This window comes from Carya illinoinensis, chromosome 2 (genome assembly GCF_018687715.1).
Source record: "Carya illinoinensis cultivar Pawnee chromosome 2, C.illinoinensisPawnee_v1, whole genome shotgun sequence".
In the NCBI taxonomy this organism is placed as follows: Eukaryota; Viridiplantae; Streptophyta; class Magnoliopsida; order Fagales; family Juglandaceae; genus Carya; species Carya illinoinensis.
Window position 1 is genome coordinate 27,659,471 of NC_056753.1, and position 22,455 is coordinate 27,681,925.

Genomic DNA, 22,455 nt, shown 5'->3' on the forward strand with positions numbered 1-22,455 from the left:
TATTGAAAGAAGGATTTGAGAATAATCCAATATGTCCATGTGTTTTTATTAAGAAATCAGACTCCAGATTTGTTATTATTGCAGTTTATGTTGATGATCTAAATCTTGTTGGAACTCCTGAAGAGATCAGAAGAACCGCTACATATTTAAAGAATGAATTTGAAATGAAGGATCTTGGCAAAACGAAATTTTGTCTCGGCCTGCAGCTCGAGCATTTGCCAAATGGAATTCTCATTCATCAGTCAAATTATACAGAGAAAGTCTTGAAACACTTTTACATAGACAAAGCTCATCCCCTGAGTACTCCAATGGTTGTTCGATCACTTAATGTGCAGAAGGATCCATTTCATCCTTGTGAAGAAAATGAAGAAATTCATGGTCCTGAAATACCTTATCTCAGTGCAATTGGAGCCCTGATGTATCTTGCAAATTGCACTCGGCCTGATATTACATTTTCAGTTAATTTACTTGCAAGATATAGTTCCGCACCAACTCGAAGACATTGGAATGGCATTAAACATATCCTTCGATACCTTCGAGGTACAGTTGACATGTGATTATTTTATCAACATGGTTCAAATCCACAATTAGTTGGATATGCAGATGCAGGTTATCTTTCAGATCCACACAGAGGTAGATCTCAAACTGGATATGTATTTACTTATGGAAATTCTGCTATATCATGGAGATCTGTCAAACAAACATTATCTGCTACCTCTTTAAATCACTCAGAGATCATTGCAATTCATGAAGCAAGTCGAGAATGTATTTGGCTAAGATCAATGATCCAACATATTCAAGAAAAGTGTGGTCTTCCAGTGATTAATGATAGCCCAACAACTTTATACGAAGATAATGATGCTTGTATTACTCAAATTAGAGGAGGATATATTAAAAGTGATAGAACCAAACATATTTCAGCTAAATTTTTTTATACTCATGAACTTCAAGAGAAAGGTGAAATTAAAATCAAGCAGATACGATCAAGTGATAATCTGGCAGATTTATTCACAAAAGCATTACCAACTGCAACATTTAGGAAGATTGTGCAGAACATTGGAATGCGGAAATTTGAAGACCTTTTATCATGCGCTTTTCAGGGGGAGTAATGTCTTAAAGACTTATACTGATTGTACTCTTTTTCCTTTGCTAAGGTTTTATCCCACTGGGTTTTCCTTTGCAAGGTTTTAATGAGACAATCTTAAAGCATTTTACGGTACACATGAATATTGTACTCTTTTTCTTTCGCCATTGGTTTTTTGCCCACAGGGTTTTTCCTTGGCAAGGTTTTAACGAGGCATATTCATTATATGTGGTCATCCAATGGGGAGTGTTGTAAAATAACATTATTGTAAAATAAATTGTATGACCACCTTGAGCTAGCCGACATATGCACAGTGCATAGTGCCAGCATAGTAACTGGCATAGTGAATGGTCGACATATGCACAGTGCATAGTGCCAGCATAGTACAACATAGTAATTGGCATAGTGAATGACCGATATATGCACAGTGCATAGTACCAGCATAGTATTGCATAGTAACTTGTATAGTGAATGGCCGATATATGTACAGTGCATAGTATCAGCATAGTACTGCATAGTAACTGGCATAGTGAATAGCCGACATATGCACAGTGCATAATACCAGCATAGTACTGCATAGTAAGCTAGCATAGTCCCCTTTGTACGCCTATATATATCGTTGAATTTTTTAAAAAATTTATAAGTTTCATAACTTCTCTGATTTCTATCTCTCTTTCATTTTCGATAGTTTTATAACAACTATTTATAATTTTTTTAAATAGATTTTATTCGTTTAAATGTTCATTAAATACGGTAAACCCTGTTTAAGCATTGGTAGGGGGGCATTCACATCACACCATGACAATTTTCAACTTGAACATGCTGTCGTATTTCTTATCTTAATATTTTATTACATTACTTAAAAACTCTTTCAGCTTCATCTCTCTCTCTCTCTCTCTCTCTCCCCCCCCGAAATCCGCCATGAAAACACCTCCTGAGCGCACCCCAGAACCCTAGGACAAGCAGAAAAGTCCCACCACCTCGCATTCCCTTTTCTGATATCCGAATCTCTCTTTCTGTTTCACTAACGAAATGGGCTCTCTTTTCCCCTTCCAAGACCTCAACATGATCCCTGACCCACCCGCCACGAGCACCACCAAGGGTGCTCTGCCTCTGCTAACCCCCAAAATCGAGCCCAAGCTCGAGCCCTCAGACGAGCCACTGCAAAGGCAGCCGACTCCTCAAGAACCGTTCTTTTCCACCGGGACCACCATGACCCCCTACGTCCTCTCCAATTCGGAGCATACCCCTATGTCCTCCCTGCCCCTGGCCATTTCCTCCGGTGAAGACAGCGTCTACTCCGAGTTTTTCCGAGTTTCCGAGCTCTTTCGCACCGCCTTTGCCAAGCGGTTACAGCGTTACGGCGACGTTGACGTTTTGGATCCCGATTCTCGCGCAATCGTGCCAGTCCCACAGGAAGACGGCAACAACCACGTCTCAACCGTCGTTTCTAGGAAAAAGCCCAACCAGCGCTCCGCGGAGCTAGTCCGTGTCGCGGATCTCAGCATGGAGGACCGGCGCTACTTCCGCGATCTCATTCGTCGGACCCGCATGATCTTCGACTCTCTCCGCGTCTTATCCATGATGGAGGACGAGAAGCGCCGTCTCGTGGATGGAGGCCTCAGTCGCAAGGTCCGCGGGGATCTGCGCGCCGCCTCTGCCCTGCGCGACCGCGATCTGTGGCTCAACCGGGACAAGCGCATCGTCGGCTCCATCCCGGGGATCTACATCGGTGATTTGTTCTTCTTCCGAATGGAATTGTGCGTAGTCGGCTTACATGGTCAGGTCCAAGCTGGAATCGATTTCGTCCCCGCCAGCCAGAGCTCGAGCGGCGAGCCAATAGCCACCAGCATAATCGTGTCCGGTGGTTACGAAGACGACGAGGACACCGGGGACGTGATAATCTACACGGGTCACGGCGGCCAGGACAAGTTCTCGAGGCAATGTGCACATCAAAAACTGGAGGGTGGGAATTTAGCATTGGAGAGAAGCATGCATTACGGAATTGAAGTGAGGGTTATCAGAGGGATCAAATACGAGGGCGGCGTATCAAGTAAGGTTTACGTTTACGACGGCTTGTATAGGATTCTTGATTGTTGGTTTGATGTGGGAAAGTCGGGTTTTGGGGTTTACAAGTATAAGCTGTTGAGAATGGATGGACAGGATGAGATGGGTAGCGCCAATTTAAGGTTTGCTGAGAGTCTCAGGACTAGGCCGTTGACGGCGAGGCCCGTGGGTTATCTTAGCCTTGATATTTCGATGAAGAAGGAGAAAGTGCCGGTATTGCTCTTCAATGACATTGATACCGATCAGGAACCTCTGTATTATGACTATCTTGTGAAGACGGTGTTTCCACCGTATGCATTTCACAGGACGGGGAATGGTACTGGGTGTGAATGCGCCTGGGGTTGTGCCGATGGTTGCTTTTGTGCCATGAAGAACGGGGGAGAGATTGCTTATGACCACAATGGGATTCTTTTGAGAGGGAAGCCCGTTATTTTTGAATGCGGACCATTTTGTAGGTGCCCTCCTACTTGTCGGAACCGTGTTACTCAGAAAGGGTTGAGAAATAGGTTGGAAGTCTTTAGGTCGAGGGAGACAGGTTGGGGAGTTAGGTCCTTGGATTTGATACAAGCTGGTGCTTTTATATGTGAATATGCCGGGGTTGCTCTGACCAGGGACCAAGCTCAAATTTTGTCGATGAATGGTGATTCGTTGATTTACCCAAATCGTTTTTCAAGTAGATGGGCCGAATGGGGGGATTTGTCTCAGATATTTACTGATTTTGTGCGTCCAACGTTTCCCTCAATTCCTCCGCTGGATTTTGCAATGGATGTATCGAGAATGAGGAATGTTGCTTGTTATATCAGCCATAGTGAAACTCCGAATGTGTTGGTGCAGTTTGTGCTATATGATCACAATAACTTGATGTTCCCTCACCTTATGCTGTTTGCAATGGAGAACATCCCTCCTTTGAGGGAGCTCAGCCTTGATTATGGCGTGGCTGATGAATGGACGGGGAAGCTATCTATCTGTAACTAATTAATTATAACAGAATAATTTTGAAGGCTTCATGCATTTTTGAATGTGGTGCAGCGCAGAGTCCGGAGGGACATGATGCACTGAGGTATTCACCAACTTTCTATCAGAAGAAGAAGCATTTTCATCTAGTGCGGTTCATATTGGCATGCGCTGTTTTCCTTCTGATTGTTAAGAATTATTTGTGGCCAATCTCTGCCCTCTGCTTTCTTCTAGTTCTAGTTCTATTTTCTCTTTATATTCGTCTAGCTTTAGTTCAATGTCAACTTTGTAGCCTATTTGTGCCAGCATATCATTTTTTGTGCAGCTATACACCATTGTCATCATACTGGCAGGAACTTTTCAGAGTGGAATCTCTGGCATTTAGCATACTATTGCTGGCCATTCAAATTTATATTTTGGCGTTGATTTTTGCAACATTTGAAAAAAAGGGTCTTAATTAAAATGTAAAATACAGAGATCCTTACCCCTAAGGTCCTCTCTAAATCTCACCCATTTTAGAGAGAGACTTTTGGTGGGCCGGGGGAAAGGGCTAAAAGATTTTTCTCACACTTTCCTTTCTTTTTTTCTCTCCCCCTTGACACACCACAACCTCTTTTTTTCTGTACATGTATGTCGACTATTGCAAGGAAGTATAAGTGAAAGAATGGAGCTTTCTGGAATAGCACATTCATCCCACTTCTGCCTATGCAGTGTTTTATACGGAGTTCACGATGTTACATTTTTACCTCATTGAAGTCCAAACCACTAAAGAGGCTAGGTTGTAAAAGTTTAGCTTCCTGTAGCTTTTACTAAATGATTGATTAGATCAACTCTGCTCTGTTGAAAGACGAACTCTCCCAAAGCCTTTTTATATTTTAATGACTGCAGACCCCCTGGTATAGTCGATTGAAACCGAGTTTAATAACAACTACCTTTGGTTCAGAATCATACTAGATTGGAATTAGGTTTGATGGTATCTTACTGCTTGCCCTTTTTCTGAATCTGGTCTCTTTTTGATCCAAGTGGAGTTACCGCTTTAATTCCTCAGAATGGGATTTGACAGGTGCGGAAAGTTCATCTTTATCTTCATCTAGAGATGAACTAACATTTTTTTGTGTGATTGGATGGGTGAGAACTGAGAAGTCAAAATTGTAAATATTCACCTTCGATTATTTTATGTGCTAAAGCATACTTCTATTTGCCTGGGCAACTCCAAATGTCCGAGTAAAATTGATGCTGTGGTGATTCTTTTTAAGTTCAAGCCTCCTCTGGCTTAACATCAGATATGCTATCTGTGATCATTAATTTTTAGAGCAGGGAAGGGGAGTATGATGAAAAATGAACTTTATCGTGTTGTTGTTTAAATCCTGAAATATTTATTTTCTTTTAAATAAGTAAAAATCTCGAAAGATTCCACTACATGTATTTAAGATTCTCAATTTACTATTATAAAAAATTCTCAATACATTTTGCATTGCTAGTTTGTCAACATTCATTCATACACTATTTGAACTCCTTGGATCACTTGCTTCCCTTTGGTAAATGCCAGTTAATGATTTCCAGATTCAAGGGATGATTTCAGCTAGGTCTTATGGATCCAAAATGTAAAATATTTTTCTTTTGTGGAATGCATGACTTAATTGTACCCATAAGGCAACCCCTAGGGGTTGGCTAAGTGGTAGGAGCCTGTCTTGGTGGTATGCTCCTTCTAGGTCTAAGGTTCAAACCCTCGGGTGCAAACAATCTTGAGGGGCCACGTTCCATCGGTGGAAAGCTGATGATTTACCTGATCCATTTGATGGGGACTAATTACACAGGGCATGGATTTTAATCGGATAAAAGACACGTTGCGCTTGCACAGTCTTGGGACTCCTCTTTGTGATAAAAAAGTTGTACACATAATTGCAAGTTAACTTTTGGAGATAAAGAACTTGAGTTGTGAAGGCATTAAATGCTTCACTTCAAATGTTAGTTTTTCTTGTAAGATTCTTATTTAATGGGACTGAGGAAGTGGTTATTCTCCACACAAATCTCATCCTTTTCTCTTCTGCTGTTGGTTGGTATGGGTTTCTGTAAATAAACACATCCCTAATGTAGGGCACTTGCTGTTATCTGCAGTTTCCTTATAATCGTGTTCAGTATCGAGAATATGTTTCTGTGTTTAAATAATTATATGCTTCTATTTTTGGAAGTAAATTGATATTCTTAAGTTACTTAGATTAAGCAGTTTGCTACTTAATTTGGGGGATAGTTATGGAACCAATTCTTGATGGAAATAAATGTGTACTTGTAGACCATGGAAATTTTAGCAGTGCATCTGTGGTGGCACAATTTGTGAATTCAATTTGAAGTTTGGACTTGTTTTCATTGAAAATGTTATTTGTACCAGTTACATACGGTGGAAAATGCATCATGGATTTATGCTTCGCTAGTTCATTTCTAGCACACAGACGCAATTTTTTTTCTACCATATCATAGTGACATTATATATAGCGATTTACATGAATGTGCCATTCATTCTTACATCATCATTTCCTTTGCATCCCATTCTGTCATCAACTCCCAAATACATTGTAAGAGGGGTTAAGTTTCATTGCATTGAGATGAGAGTAGTGTAAAATTTCTGCAAGCAAAGTGGCAAATCTTTTGACCGGAGCTTGTTTCTAGGCGGCCGTTTAAAAAAAAAAATGTTTTCTTATTTATTTTGGATGGGTTGGATTTAAATATCTTCAAAGGCCAATATGTGAATTTGCATTCAGCTGTAGTCATTAATTATTGTATGTGTGATATTATCTACCTGTTCAAGTGATCACTGGAACTTTGACCATGCTCCAGTGGAAGTATGACTTGCACCTCCACATTTATGAACTGTTGGACTTTTTGTCCTTCATTTTCTGTTTGAGATTTGATTTGGAGTGTGTTCCATTTAGTTCATTTTGATTTACCATTTAAATATCCCTCAATAAATGATGTTTGCAACATTTGACTTAACCATTGGAGATGTGCTCACGTATTTTGTTAATCTATGCAGCTGAAGGTGGACGGTATGTTTATAAAATTTTGTCACCTGGCTTCCAAAATTCTCTGGTCCGTCAAGATAGATGCTGTAAATATAAACCCTCGATCAGATTACCAAAAAAGCTGTGACTTGATTGATATCTCACTGTTGTGGTTCTATGGTAGTGTTCTTGAACTGAGTACACAATCTTGGACTTCCTCAGTTGGTGAAGAAATTTACAACAAAATTTGTCAAGTCACAAAACCTGCTGTGATGGTCAACCCTGACATTTTAAGAAACTACTGTAATCTCTTTTCTAGACTTCGAGGATCAAGCCTTTCTGCAAGCCATTTCCACTGGGACTGGTTCCAACGAGGTTTGTAAGCTTGAAGTCTTGGCTGTATGGATCCTTTTTTTACTTTTAGCTTGTACATATTAAGTGCAAAATTGGATAAAGCTTGTATGGAAATTGTATCAGTGCATGTGTAGATGGGGGTGTCTTTTTCTTGTGTTTCTTTTATTTGTATATCAGTATCCTTTTGGGTGAATTAGGCATGTTTTGTGGTAATCCAGCTGCAAGAGTATGGAAAAACCATTGCCCTTCTTACAGAGAAAATTGCTGATCATGTACTGATCAATATTTCAAGCTAAATCACGCCCAAACTCAGCTTCTTGAAATGAAATTGGTTTGTCTTGATGATCAGGCGATCATTCAACTTGCATTAATGTCCTTTTTTTGGAAAGTAATGACTGAGATGGATCAAGTAGGCCGGGCAGAACCGCAGAAGAAGATTTTGTGGTTCAGAGTGCGTTTGTTAAATAATTGTCAATGTACGTGGCTTCAACTCAGCATTTGCAAGCACTGCAGTTGAAAGCGAATCTCCATTAAACAAAAAACAAAGTTCAGAAGGATCGGTGTGCATGAGAAAGTGACTGAGAGCAATTCATTCATGACATTTCATCAGAGTTCGTAAATAAAATAAGAGTTTTATTATATACAAGTAAAGTTGTGTATTAATCTCCATATCAATACTGATTTTTTTATATTTAAAATTTAAATTAATATAAATTTATTTTTAATAAAATTTATTTTTTAATCAATAATATTTAATTTGTGTATATATTAATATGCGATTATGCTTATAATTAGATTTTTTTATAAAAATAATGAATGACGGCTAGACAGACACTCTGGATCGATCAGTTCATTGAGTTCAGTTAGAACTTTTTAGCCAGACTTTAGAACCAACTTGTACGTATGACATTAATGCTTCCTCACTCATTTAATGTGAACCTCGTTAGGTTGCATTGAATACTGCTTTTGTTCATTTTTTGTTTCCAATTACAAATGGGAAGTATCACCTTCTTTTCCGTAAACTTTACAATTTCGAACCAGCTTACATTTACAATCTCGAAATGTTTCAACATAAACTTTCAGCCAAATCCCGAACTCATCTACATTGAATACAACTCAAATGGTATAAATCTGATGATGCTATGAATTTGCCCACTAGATAGTTTAGCTTAGCAAAACATCTATGTGAAAGGGAAGGTATTGGAGCTTGCGAAAGAAAAGAAAGAGAGAAAAAAATCTAAGGAAGAAATAAGGAAATGAATGTTCTTACCATACTCAGAGTTTGTAATCTGCTTAATAGTTTGGATTTAATAACAATTGTCCGTCGAACGTTTACCAGTAAGTCTTATAGAAATAAATATACAAACTGATATTGCTTAATGTAGTATATCAAATTATTAAGTTCTAAGAAAATAGATAATGTCTCATATCGAGTTATACCAGATTGTAAATTTATATTTAGAAGGGTAATTTCTACTAATTTTTGGATAGTAAAAGTATTTCAAAGGAAGTGTGGGATTTGATAACATGGGTTGTTGTTAGTTGAGATGTAGATAATAAGGGTTGGTAGAAGGATATAATGGACAACACTTTTGTTTTTTTGGTTACTGTCAGGGAACCTCTCCAAGGGCTTTTTGAATTTACCTCTGCATAGTAAATTTTGATATCGTATACTGCACTCTTGGAAGTATCCTTATACGGAATTAGTTAAATCGTTAACTTTTCATCAGAAAATTTGGCTCTAAAAGATTATTTGCATTCATGAAGTGTTGATTTTTAGACCTTGAAGAAAGTGATACCTAAAACTAACTAAGACCTTCACTATTTCAATGTACAGCACTATTTAGGTGTCTATAATGTTTATCATTGCTTAGACGTGCGTGTGCTTTTGCTATTTTGATCTTGCTTGAGTAATAATCATGACTTTATTTGTATAGATTTATATATGTATATTTAACTGCACGAATTTTAGGCATTAAAATAAAATTTGGAAATGATTTTCTTTTGTTTTTTTTCCAACAGATACGACAGCTGCAATTTTCTACTTGCTAGATATGGTAGCGCCAGCCAAAATATAAAATTTGTTATAAACTATCTTGAATTATATGATCATATTTATCTAGTCGTCATATGCACAGTGCATAATGCCAACATAGTACTGCATAGTAATTGGCATAGTGAATAGTCGACATATGCACAGTGCATAGTGCCAGTATAGTAACTGGCATAGTGAATGGTCGACATATGTACAGTGCATAGTGCCAACATAGTACTGCATAGTAACTGACATAGTGAATAGTCGACATATGTACAATGCATAGTGCCAGCATAGTACTGCATAGTAAGTTAGCATAGTCCCCTTTGTACGCCTATATATATCATTGAATTCTTTAAGAAATTCATAAGTTTCATAACCTTTCTGAGCTCTATCTCTTTCTCTCTCCTTTTAAAAGTTTTATAATACATTATGGCTCTCTCTTTTCTATAATTTCATAACACATTATCAGCACGAAAGTTCTGAAGATTTTGAAGCTAATAGTCCTCTACTTCAAGTAAGTTTTTCAATATATTTTTATATTCCTGATTTATATATGTAAAAAATGTCAAATCTTACAAAATTGAAATTCGTTGCTCTTGACATTTCTGGAAAAAATTATTTATCTTGGATCCTTGATGCTGAGATCCATTTAGATGCGATGAAACTGGGAGATACAATTAAAGAAGGAAATCAAGGGTCCCTGCAGGACCGTGCTAAGGCAATGATTTTCTTTCGGCACCATCTTCACGAAGAATTAAATACTGAGTATCTAACGGTGAAAGATCCACTTATTTTGTGGAATGATTTAAGGGAGAGATAAGAAAACCAGAAAACTGTAATCCTCCCAAAAGCTCGTTATGATTGGATGCACCTGAGGCTGCAAGACTTCAAGAGTGTTAGTGAGTATAACTCTGCACTCTTTAAAATTAGCTCACTATTGAAATTATGTGGTGAAAAAGTCACTGATAATGACTTGTTAGAGAAGACATATACTACTTTTCATGCCTCAAATGTGCTCCTGCAGCAGCAGTATCGAGAGCGAAAGTTCAAAAAATATTCTGAACTTATATCTTGTCTTCTATTAGCTGAGGAAAATAATGAGCTTTTGTTAAGAAATCACCAGTCACGTCCTACTGGTTCTATATCATTCCTTGAAGTGAATGGTACTAGATTTACATCATTCTCAAAAGCGAATGATGCATTCTTTCAAAGAAAACGAGGGTGTGGACATGGTAGGAAAAACTATGAAAGTGGAGGTCCTAGAAGTGACCATACTAAAAGGGACAATAATAGATATACACCGTACCACCAGAAGTGGTTCAACTCAGAGAAGGGCAAAGGTCCCCAAAACAAATTTTTAAAAAAAGATGAAAATGGATGCCATAGATGTGGTATGACTGGACATTGGGCTCGTATCTATCGTACAGATAAGCACTTGGTTGACTTATATCAATCTTCTATAAAAGAAAAAATAAAGAAATTTGAAACAAATTTTACTGAACCATCATATGCTTTAGATTCTATAGATGGAGAAGATATTACAAGTCTTAATGTTTCTGATTTTTTTTAGAATTCTAGTGGTAGAATTGATCATAAAAGTGTTCATTTTTAATTAATATATTTCCTTTATCTTATTATAAATATTTTTATATTCTGCAATATTTTGTAGTAATGAAAGTTTTATTTATTCTTTTATACTTGTTATAAATTATTGATGATATGATTTATCTGAAAATGAAAATGGAGCATCCCTGAAGGATCGCCCTAAATTAATAATTTTATTGAGTATCTCATATGAGTGATACTTGTACCAAAAACTCATTATGATTTATGCACCTGAAGTTGCATAATTGAAATTGTGGAAAGAATATATATTTGAATGAACGTCTCGAATGTGCTCCTGAAGTAGCAATATCGAGTATGCTCCTGAAGTAGCAATATGAAATGCAAACGTTCACAATATATTCTAAATCTGTATCAGTGACTGAGCAAAATAATGAGTTTTTGATAAGAATCATTATTCACGTCTTACTAGATCTACATCATTCCCTGAATTGAATGATAATGAATTTATATCATTCTATTCCCTGAAGTGAAAAGAATGATGCGTTTCATTCAAAAAAACTAAGAGATTGGACGTGATAATGAATATCCTTTTGGGCCAGAAGCTCGTATTGGAAAAGCTGTAAGCTTTCTCTTTGAGATGATATTATACAAATTATTGAATCGAATATTATGATGCATCAAAAGGTGATATGATTCAAAATATTTGTATCTTTTCATGGTTATCTTAATCATCCAAAATCAATTACGATAAGTCAAATGATTTTCATATGGACGTTCATAAAAGAACCAGAAGATTCTTTTACTATAAAGCTTTACCACCAGAAATGAAAAGAAAAATTTGCTTGAAGCAAATAAGATGAAATTATTCGACGTTATCTTGATTATCATATGTGAACCAGAAATTCAGATGATAATTAAATTTTGGATACAATAAGATAAAAATGTCTCAGATTCTAACTGCTAAAATCTCAGCGATGATTGAAGTCCATGTAGGACAATTAAGAAATTCAGCAGTCTAAAGATATGTATAAAGGCATGTGAGACTTATCGATACAAAAGATAGAGTATCTCAAAAGAGAAAGGCACAAATAATTTTGTGCTCCTGAAGAGGTCATACCCACAAAATAAGCAATAAAGTCCATCCAAATTCTCTGTATAAAATTCTCCTATATAAACTCTTGAAGAGTACCTCCTGAAGAGGTTTTTCATGAAAATGTCTTCCCTTGAAGAGGGACAGGTACATGAAAATAATGAGATCTCGTTACATTTCATGAATAATGGAGAAATTATGGATAGAAATAAAATTGTTGTCGACAATGTATTTCCATATGAGATGGCAATTGACATTACCAGAAGTAATGATGAAAGTGAATCAAGAATCGTCGAAGAATACGACGTAAAATATTGGCCAAATTTGAAAGAAACAATTCCTGCAGAATTGATTCACTAGTAAAATATGATGCATCGGAACTTATAGTCCAAACACTTAAAGAGGTGATGCTTGTTGAATGTCAGTGGGTATTTATGGAAAGGAAATAAAAATGTGATATATAAATCACGAGTCAGTTTCTCAATTCCTGCAGAATTGATATTACTAAGTAAAATGTGATAAATATGGACTTGAAGTCCAAACACCTAAAGAGGTGATTTTTATTAAATATCAGTGGATATTTATATACATGATATAAAAAGCCTGAAACTTTTAATATGAAAATGTGATATAGAAATCACAAGTTAGTTTCTCGAAGAAACAATATTGATATGATTTTAAAGTGGTTAAAATCATATTGAGATTTTTATTAGCTTAAAAGTTACCGAGAGTTTGGATATGCATGATTAACTACATATTTATATGGATCATTGGATCATGATATATATATATATATGAAAATCCCTGAAGGATAGAAAATGTCTGAAACTTCTAATATAAATACATTTAGAAATATATATTCTATCAAGTTTCAAAGATCCTTATATGATCTAAAGCAATCCAAACGCAAATGAAAACAAGCTATTAATGCAGTTTATATATATGATTTAAATGTCATTGAGGCTCCAGAAGAGCTCATAAAAACTGTACATATTTGAAATATAAATCTGAAACCCTTACAGCTTCAAGGGGAAGATGGGTGATGTTATTAGTCATGAAATACCATTTTTTAATACAATTAGTATTTCAGATTCATATTATGGGTTTGATATGAAGTGTGCATTATTAAAGAAGAAATAAAAGGGAGCACACAGAACATCTACCAAAAGATAGAAACACAAATATGAATATTTGTGAAATATTATTTTATTATCTTGAAGCAAGAATTACAGAAATTTGAGGCACTTTGCCTCATTCTTTAAACGCTCTTGTTATTCAAGAATCTGCATGGCATTCCTATCTAAAGGGGTGGGCAATCGAAAAGAAGATTTAAACAAGGATTTTAAATTCCTATTCTCTTGCTTTATTGATTCTATCTTCATATTGGACTCCAGAAGAAGTCGCTGAAGTATAGTAATATTCTCGTGAAGATTGTCAACTCCACAAGTTCTGGATTGCAGTCGCTGAGAAAATGCGACAATGGATGATGAGTATCGGGTACTGAGACTCACAAGCTCATAGATAGCTTCATTATCTGACCTATGAGTCAGATCATTATATTGCATAATAGCACCTGTGGTAGAAGCAGGTACAGCTGATGAACGAGGTGCAGAGTACCTCATATATTGGTCATGAGAAGATCGCTGAGCCATTGTAAGATAAGAATGCAGAAAGAGATTGCAGAGTAAAAATGCAGTATGATTACAAAAAATTGAAGAAGATGAGATGCGAATGAAGATGAGCTGAATATCTCTTTTATAGAGAAAATTATGATACAGCATATCTCGTGAAACAAGAGAAAAGAGACGAAATATAACTTCATAGCTCTGCAGCGCCTGACAACTATGGTGCCTGACACCTACAGAGGAGTTGAAAATCCGCGGTGCTTGTCTGATCTTAAAAGGCTGGCCACCGTTTTTATTAAAAAATGAGGTTAGCGGTTTAATGTTGATGAATTCTCCACTAACTGTGCTATTTACAAGAACTCCAGAAGAGTACAACTCCAGAAGAGTAGTGATGAGCAGAAAGATCCAGTTGTGATTATTTTATCAACATGGATCAAGTCTACAGTTAGTTGGATGTACAGATGTGAGTTATCTTTCAGATACACACAAGAAGATCATTGCAATTCATGAGAAGAAAGTTGAAATTGATATCAAGAAGGTACGGTCAAGTAAAAATCTGGCAGATTTATTCACTAAAGCATTACCAACTGTAACATTTAAGAAGATTATGCAGAACATTGGAATGCGGAGGTTTGAAGACCTGTTATCATGCAATTTTCAGGAGAAGTAATGTCTTGAAGACTTGTGCTGATTGTATTCTTTTTCCTTCGCTAAGGTTTTATTCCACTGGGTTTTCCTTTGCAAGGTTTTAATGAGACAATCCTAAAGCACTCGGCGATACACATGAATACTGTACTCTTTTTCCTTCGCCATTGGTTTTTTCCCACATGGTTTTTCCTTGGCAATGTTTTAACGAGGCATATTTTTTAAATATGGTCATCCAAAGGGGAAGTGTTATAAACTATCTTGAATTGTATGACCACATTTATCTAATCGTCATATGCACAGTGCATAGTGCCAACATAGTATTGCATAGTAACTGGCATAGTGAATGGTCGACATATGCATAGTGCATAGTGCCAGCATAGTAACTGGCATAGTGAATAGTCGACATATGCACAGTGCATAGTGCCAGAGCATAGTAAGCTAGCATAGTCCCCTTTGTACGCCTATATATATCGTTAAATTCTTTAAGAAATTCATAAGTTTCATAATCTTCCTGAACTCTATCTCTTTCTCTCTCTTTTTAAAAATTTTATAATACGTTATAGTTCTCTCTTTTCTATAATTTTATAACAAAACTGTCGATTTTTTTTTTTGGATCGGTCATTGTCTTATGATTACAAGATCGCTTGCTGGTCGACTCTTCGTTTCGTCAAATTGGATTTTCTGGGCCGTCGCTGTTTCAAAATCAGTTTTTTTTTTAATCTTCTGGAATTTTCAGGACCCAATCTGAATGGCCTGTTTGGACGACAATCTGCTGGGTACTCATACTCCACTGCTAACGAGAATATGGGTGTGATATGGGAAGAAAAGACGTTACATGATTACTTGCTGAACCCTAGGAAGTTATGGAATGATGAAATGTAAAGTTACACCCATCGTGGACTATAGTATCCAGTGATTATGCATTTGATTTTATTGTGATGTTTTGTTGCTTATGTGACGTGACTTCCTTAACTTTTCCCTCGGCTCCATATTAATGTTTCTTGAGACATCTTAAATTATTGCCCTCTCTCTCTCTCTCTCTCTGTGAAAACTTAAAAGTTCACAAAGGTTTCAACAACTTTCCTAAACTCACTATTTCATTAGTCTAATACTGTTTTTAATGATTTTTTTTTTTTAATTTGAAATTCGTACCTTTTTATTGGAAAGACAATGCATCAAAATATGTCCTTCTAAAATGTTGGTCGAAACTTTTCGAACATGACCAAAAATAATGTGGGTTGGGGTGAATGTTAAATTTTTCTATGTAGAATGGTCTATGTTAGCACTCAACAAAAGGAAATTAAATGGCTTTCTTTTTTTGTTCTTTTCTTTTTTTTTTTAAAAAGAAGAAGAAAACAATGGGTTAGTTTTAGTCAAATATGATAGTGATGGAAGATTAAATGCGGATAAAAGATCACCAAATCTGGTTAACCATGACAGGTAATTTATGTGCAAATGTCAAATGAACAAAATCATTATTGGCTATGACCCTTTTTTCCTTGGTACTTTGAAGCATGTGTAGTAAATACTTTTTTCCTATCAATTTAATTGGAACAATAGACAAACGGACCGCTTTAGAGTGGTACCATCTGCTTATGAGGTGAAACTAGTATCCAATAGGCAACTGTCACATCAGTAGTGTAGTAAAACATTCTATGAGGACCACTCCATCAGATTTTTCCTCAAAATTTCCTAAACCTATTTTTCACTCCAGCATTTATTTACTTACCCACTAAACGTACCCACCTTATCCAGATGCTGCCGATTGCCCTTTATATTCTCCACCGGTCGCCACCACTAGCTCGACGCAGCCACCCAATTCGAAGCCAACCAGTTTCACGTAGGACAATCAGCCACCACACAATCTGTCGCCACCCACAGCCACCATGCAATCCACACCAGATTCATAACAAACATCTACATTTCAACCCTTCCGATTTCAAGCAATAATCCACCCATTTGTAAAGCCAAGGTCACTTTTCGAAAAGTTTGCCTAGGAAATAAAAACCTCTATGTAGGGCTGAACAGAAATTCAAAAATCCGACTCCTACCTCCGACTCCGACAAGAGTTGAAGTTTTTTTTTTCCAAGGAAAGTTAAAGTCGGAGGTGGAGGTGAACTGACTCCGATCCACTCCGATTCCAACTCAGATGCCCTGACTCCGACTCCGACTCCGACTCCGCTCCGACTTCACTCTGATATTGTACATATTTAATAAAAACATATGTATTTTTCTATATATTAATCATATAAATATAATAACATGTAATAATAATGTATAAATACTAAAATGCATAATAACATGTAACATCAATGGATAAACACTAATATATAAATAATAAATTTATAATAACATGTAATACTAATGTATAATAACTGAAGTATTGATTATGTAGATTTTATATAACTATATCTTATATAGTTAGTTAAACTCAATAATATATATACTAGCATGAGTTAATTATTATTAGAAAAATATCTATATTCTTTATACATTAATCATATATATTTTATATAACTATAACTTATATAGTGAGTTAAATACTAATATGAACAAATGTACCTAAAATAATACACTTTTACTATAATAACATGTAACACTAATGTACTTAATATACCATATAGTAGTAATGTATAGAATATAATAACTAATCTATGATTCTATAATAACTTATAACATGCAATACTAATTTTGTTCTTTTTTTTTTTTCAGGCACAAGTTGGAATGAAATTCGTTGCAATTTGTATTGGTTCTTTTGTTGTAAGTTGAAACTTATTGATAGAATTAGAACTTGATGGATGATGAGCCATGAGTTGATTGGATAATTTGGAAGGATAGATAATGATGGATAATTAGTTTGTAATTTTGGTTATGCATTTTTAATTTGTAATTTTGGTTATATATTTTTAATGTATGTATCATAGTTAGAAAGTTTCTTGTTGCAAGTTTGAATTTTGTTTTATTTTACAGTGTCCAAAATTTTAATGTGTGTATCAAGTTCTAAAGATCTAACGATGAAAGATCTAAGGATGAAGGATCCTTGTGTGAATGATTTCTTTTAACAAATTTGGTTAAATAAATTAGAAATTAGAAATTATATTTACAAAAAATTGATATAGAAGCCCAAATCCGATTAGAATCCAAAATTGTAAAATTAAAATATCATAGCAAGACTCTGCATCTTTAGCTCCATTGTTGATGCCACAAGAGGACCTTTCTAAAACCTGTTCTAAAGTGTTGTTAAGAGAGATACAACCATGGCTTCGTTTTCTTGAGTCAACCCCAGCTAGAGCTCCACTGGTCTATGATGTGAGAGAGAGAGACAGTGGCGGAGCCACGTTGGGGCAGGATGGCCCCCCTCCAAATTTGAAAAAAAATATATATATATATATAGATATATATGTTAATTTTTTTAATTTAATAAAATAATATTAATTTATCATGTATTAGCCCCTCCTCTAAAAATTATTTTGGCCCATCCATAAAATTTAATTTGATATAAAAATAAAATAAATAAAACACATCTCATATAAAATAAAATACATAATTTTTATTATATATTGAAAGAGAAATAGTTAAGAATTTTGATTTAGATTCAATACTTGATGATTTTGTTTGTTTAAAAAATCGCAAGTTATAATTTTAGATATATTTTTTTTAAATATATTTGTATGAATGTCTTTCTATTATTTCAATGATATATTGTTCTTGACATATCAAATATTTTTTTAATACATAAGTTGTATTAAACGTATTTTATTTTTATTATAATCTTCCTATCAAATTATTATACATCGTAAAAAAAATTATATAAAAATAAAATAAAAAATATTTTATATATATTATTCTAATTTTATTTGGTACCTCCTCAAATAAATTCTTAGCTCTGCCACCGGAGAGAGAGAGAGAGAGAGATTGGGTTTTAAAGGGTGAGGATTTTAGTAATCGATGGGCTACGTGACCTTATTTTATTAGAGGTTGTTCTCAACCTTACATCAAACGTACAGTACTAAAGATATTCTCATAGACCAATGCACATGCACAAAGAATAGGTGGGTCTACGCTCACCGTTAGGAGCTCTAGCTGGGGTCCCCCGCTAATGCATTCTATGCAGATCTTACCTTTGACTTCCAATCAGTAATTGTTTGCAGATCGACCACGTATAAAAGCATTATATAAACAAAGAATGGTATGCAGTGCATATTTCTTGCCACCGGCCCTCAAAAGAAACAAGCGTCATCGGCCAAATACCACAAGCTAATCCAATTTATATAACATCAACGTGAATTTTGGGTCTCGCCCAAGCATCACCTTGGGCAACCCCAACAAGCTACAAGAATATCTACGTGCTCAAACTCTGATTTTTAAAAGAAAAATTTTAAATATCATATTATTATCTTTTCTTTATTTTATTAAATATGATATGACATATTTATTAATATTAAATAATAATTTATTATATATTTTTTTATTATTTAATAATAATAAATATATCACATTTTATTTAATAAAATAAAAATATAATATATAGCATTAATCCTCGATAGAAAAGAAAAGCCCAAACTTCTATATAAATGAAAAATCATTTTAAATTTTGAAAAGAAAGAACGAGTTGAGAGAGAGATCAGAATCAGAGTTTCGAGTCTCTGGCAACGGTCATCTCCGACTCCGTCTGAATCTGAGCCTTACAAAATAATCACCATCCACAACCTTCTCGCCTAGCAGCCTTGCCTCCATTTCCTGGAGGTCCAGACCGTTACCACCGTGCTCCCATAGTTGGGGTACGACAGTCCTGCAGGAAATGGACCGCCGTACTCCCTCCCGATGGGATACGCATGGCCTTCCTCGATTGGCTCGCTCTCCTTCGACCTCCGGAGCACAACTTCCAAAACCAACCTGAGCACCGTGCCCTCCACCTTGCCATCGCCCAGGTTCGCCTCTCCCCTTCCCCCAACAACATGGAAGCCCTCGAAGGCGCCTTTTTGCATAGTGCCAGCAAAACATCATGGCCTCCGACTTTCCGATCGCACCTAGGCCTCGAGCACCCCTGTGAGCTCGTCTACGTCACCCTCTAACTTCAGGGGTGAGTCCGCCAGTCTCCGCTTCTCTAAGTTCTTGAATTAAGGATTTCAAGACCACCGATAGAGGTCAAGCTCAGTGCTGTCCGATCGTAATAAACCAATATTCAATCCATGAATCATATGATGGCTGGACTGATAGTATTCTCTCTCTCTCTCTCTCTCTCTCTCTCTCTCTCTCTCTCTCTCTCTCTCTCTCTCTCTCTCTCTCTCTCTCTCTCTCTCTCTCTCTCTCTCTCTCTCGTGCGCTTTTTTAATTGATATGGAAGTCGCCTTGTAGGTTGAGTTCCTCCCTTCCCTGCACCATATCTTTGGTGTAGACTCTGGGATGGTTCACATGAAGCTATAGTTAAACATAAGGGGAATCTAATCTCATATCACATATTCTAGTTTTAAAGGTGACATATGCTGAAGGTCTTTTTAATTTCTTTGCTGCATGGGTGATAGGGATGTATAGGTAATCACCCGAGAAAACCATTTTACTTCCGGGAATATACTGTACAAAGAAAAGGGGCCACAAGAATCAGTAGCTAAAACCCAGAAACGTGCAACCTAAAATATTTCTTACAAACAGAGTTACAGAGGTATACGCATTCTTGTCTCATCTTGCAAATTGTCCACACACGGCCCGAGAAACATTTATTCTGTTTTAAACCAACTTTTATGGAGACAGCTATACTTCCCGCTGGGGCGCCAGTAATTTTTTATTTTTAAGTTTTTTATTTTTATTTTTTTATTTCGTGATTAAGTAAATATTTTTTTAATAATATTGTATTTTAAAAAAAAATTAAAAAATTAAAATAATAATAATAATAATAATATGGGCGTAGACCCCCACCCTTCTCTCTAATTTGTAACACTCGGACAAAAATGTCATGGACTCATGGGACAGAACCTACCCTGTTTTTTAACCTTTGATGGCTGTTGACCGGGTCTTCAGGACGGGTCTCCAAAAACAAACATCCATCCCCACCCCGCCAATTTTAGCATGGAAACAATGCAACACTAAAATTTAGAGTAGAGAACCAAAGCTAACAAAATGTGTTAATTATTGTCCTGCTGTACGAACTCAAACAAAAAATTACCACCTCATTGTACTGTATTTCATTTCTCTAACGGTCAATCCAGATCCGTCTTGGTGCTAGCGGTGGCTAGCTAGGTTTGTGGTGGCAGCAGTTGTAGTGGCGGCGGTGGAGGTGCCGTTGCTAATATAATATCGAAGTGCAACATACAGGCCATGCAAGGTGGGACACCTGCGGCGAGGAAGGTAATGGTGGTAGCAGAACCAACCCGGGAGTCAGCTGTGGCACTCCATACGCTCTTTCTCATGCAGTGTTTGAACAAGACGAATTGATTCTCCTCCACGTTGGGAACCCAAATTCATGGCGGTACATATTGAGTAGTCCACATGACTTAAGAACAAACTCATCCTGAGCTTTATAAGGAGTTACCCTACTCCTCTTATTAGGCCTTTTAAGGAGAGAAATTGGTGTTTCTACATGGTATCAGAGCAGGCTAACCTATGATCAATGATGGGCTCCTGCGACCTACCCACGATGATGGTACTGGAAATACCGGCCCACATGTGAGGGGGCGTATTGAGTAGTCCCACATGACTTAGGAACAAACTCATCCTGGGCTTTATAAGGAGTTACCCTACTCCTCTTATTAGGCCTTTTAAGGGGAGAAATTGGTGTTTCTACAGTACACATTCTCCACGTTCTTGAGAAAGCCGAGCATAAGCTCTTGTTCCCATACAACATGTGCGGATGGATCAAATGGAGGGGAAGTGGATTTTCTAGAAGAAATGAAGCATGCATGCAAAATTACCCAACCGACACTGCACGTGCGTGTTGAGAGAGTGGAAATGGAGGGCAAGGACAAGGCAGGGGTTATTCTTTTCCAAAGCATGGCACTCGGGGTGGATCTCATGGTTGTAGGGCAGCGGCGGAGCCTCTCAACAGCAATATTAAGGTGAGTACACTTTGAGCGACACTATTCTTCTGAGTCTTTACGTCACGAAAATATACATAAAGATCTTCTACTATAATTACAATTTGTCAAGAGAAAAATAGATCTGTATATAAACCCAAGCATGAAAATCTCTACCTGTCCCAGCTTTATGACAGTTTCAAAACATGCACATTAATTTCCGAGCTTATCAAATTGGAAACTTGTTCCCTTCAAGAATAGGACCAGTTCCCCAAAAAGCCCATTGGGAATTCAGAAATAAATGTTTCTTGTTTACATATAAAATTGGAAAACAAAACACCATTAAAAGTAGTATCTTGCTATCATTATTTTTCTTTTTGCACTATTAGATTTTAGTTAGGGAAAACAGAAACACATATAGACTGTTTCCTAAATCGATTACTGTATGTGTCTTTGCATACCAAAAGGAGTAGGCGGCCTGGAGGGTCCATGAGAGGTACCAAAGCGGTAGACACAGCAGAGTATTTGATAGAAAATAGCAAGTGCACCTGTGTTGGAGTGCAGAAAAAGGGCCAAAATGCAGGCTTTCTTCTTAATTCAAAGACCCACAAGAATTTCTGGCTTTTGGCATAAGCACTCGATCAATCCGAGAGCCACTCGCGCTTCATCATTTGCACTCTCTCTCGCTCTGTGTTGGGATATCTGTTGGCTACATTCGGTTCATGATCATGTTTCTGTTGGGAGAACGGCAAAGGTAGACCAATTTGACTGCTGTGTTTTGCTAGATAAGTTGAATGCTGGGTTTAGTGAATTTTTATTCGAAGACGTATCTCGTCCCTAGTGAACCATATGTACAATGTTCTCGACATCTATAGCACAAAGATTGTAAATATTTGGACATGGCTGGCCCTTTGGAAACCAACCATGAGAAACTGCGAGGACAGGTGAAATGCCAGAAACCATCTTTCCTTTTCATTTATTTTCTGAAATGATGTGGGGATTACTGACAAACGAAACATT

The 22,455-nt window shown here is 36.5% G+C and overlaps 1 protein-coding gene and 1 pseudogene across 1 annotated transcript; both read left to right on the top strand.

The window, feature by feature from the left end:
* Nucleotides 1-1,897: 1,897 nt before the first annotated feature.
* LOC122300624 (histone-lysine N-methyltransferase family member SUVH9-like) lies at nucleotides 1,898-7,572 on the top strand. The gene is made up of 2 exons (XM_043111412.1): nucleotides 1,898-4,211; nucleotides 7,137-7,572. Exon 1 carries the CDS (start codon nucleotides 2,117-2,119, stop codon nucleotides 4,124-4,126), a length of 2,010 nt encoding a protein of 669 aa, XP_042967346.1. The 5' UTR covers nucleotides 1,898-2,116; the 3' UTR covers nucleotides 4,127-4,211; nucleotides 7,137-7,572.
* Nucleotides 7,573-19,042: 11,470 nt separating this feature from the next.
* Nucleotides 19,043-22,410, top strand: LOC122301848 (annotated as a pseudogene).
* Nucleotides 22,411-22,455: the final 45 nt, after the last annotated feature.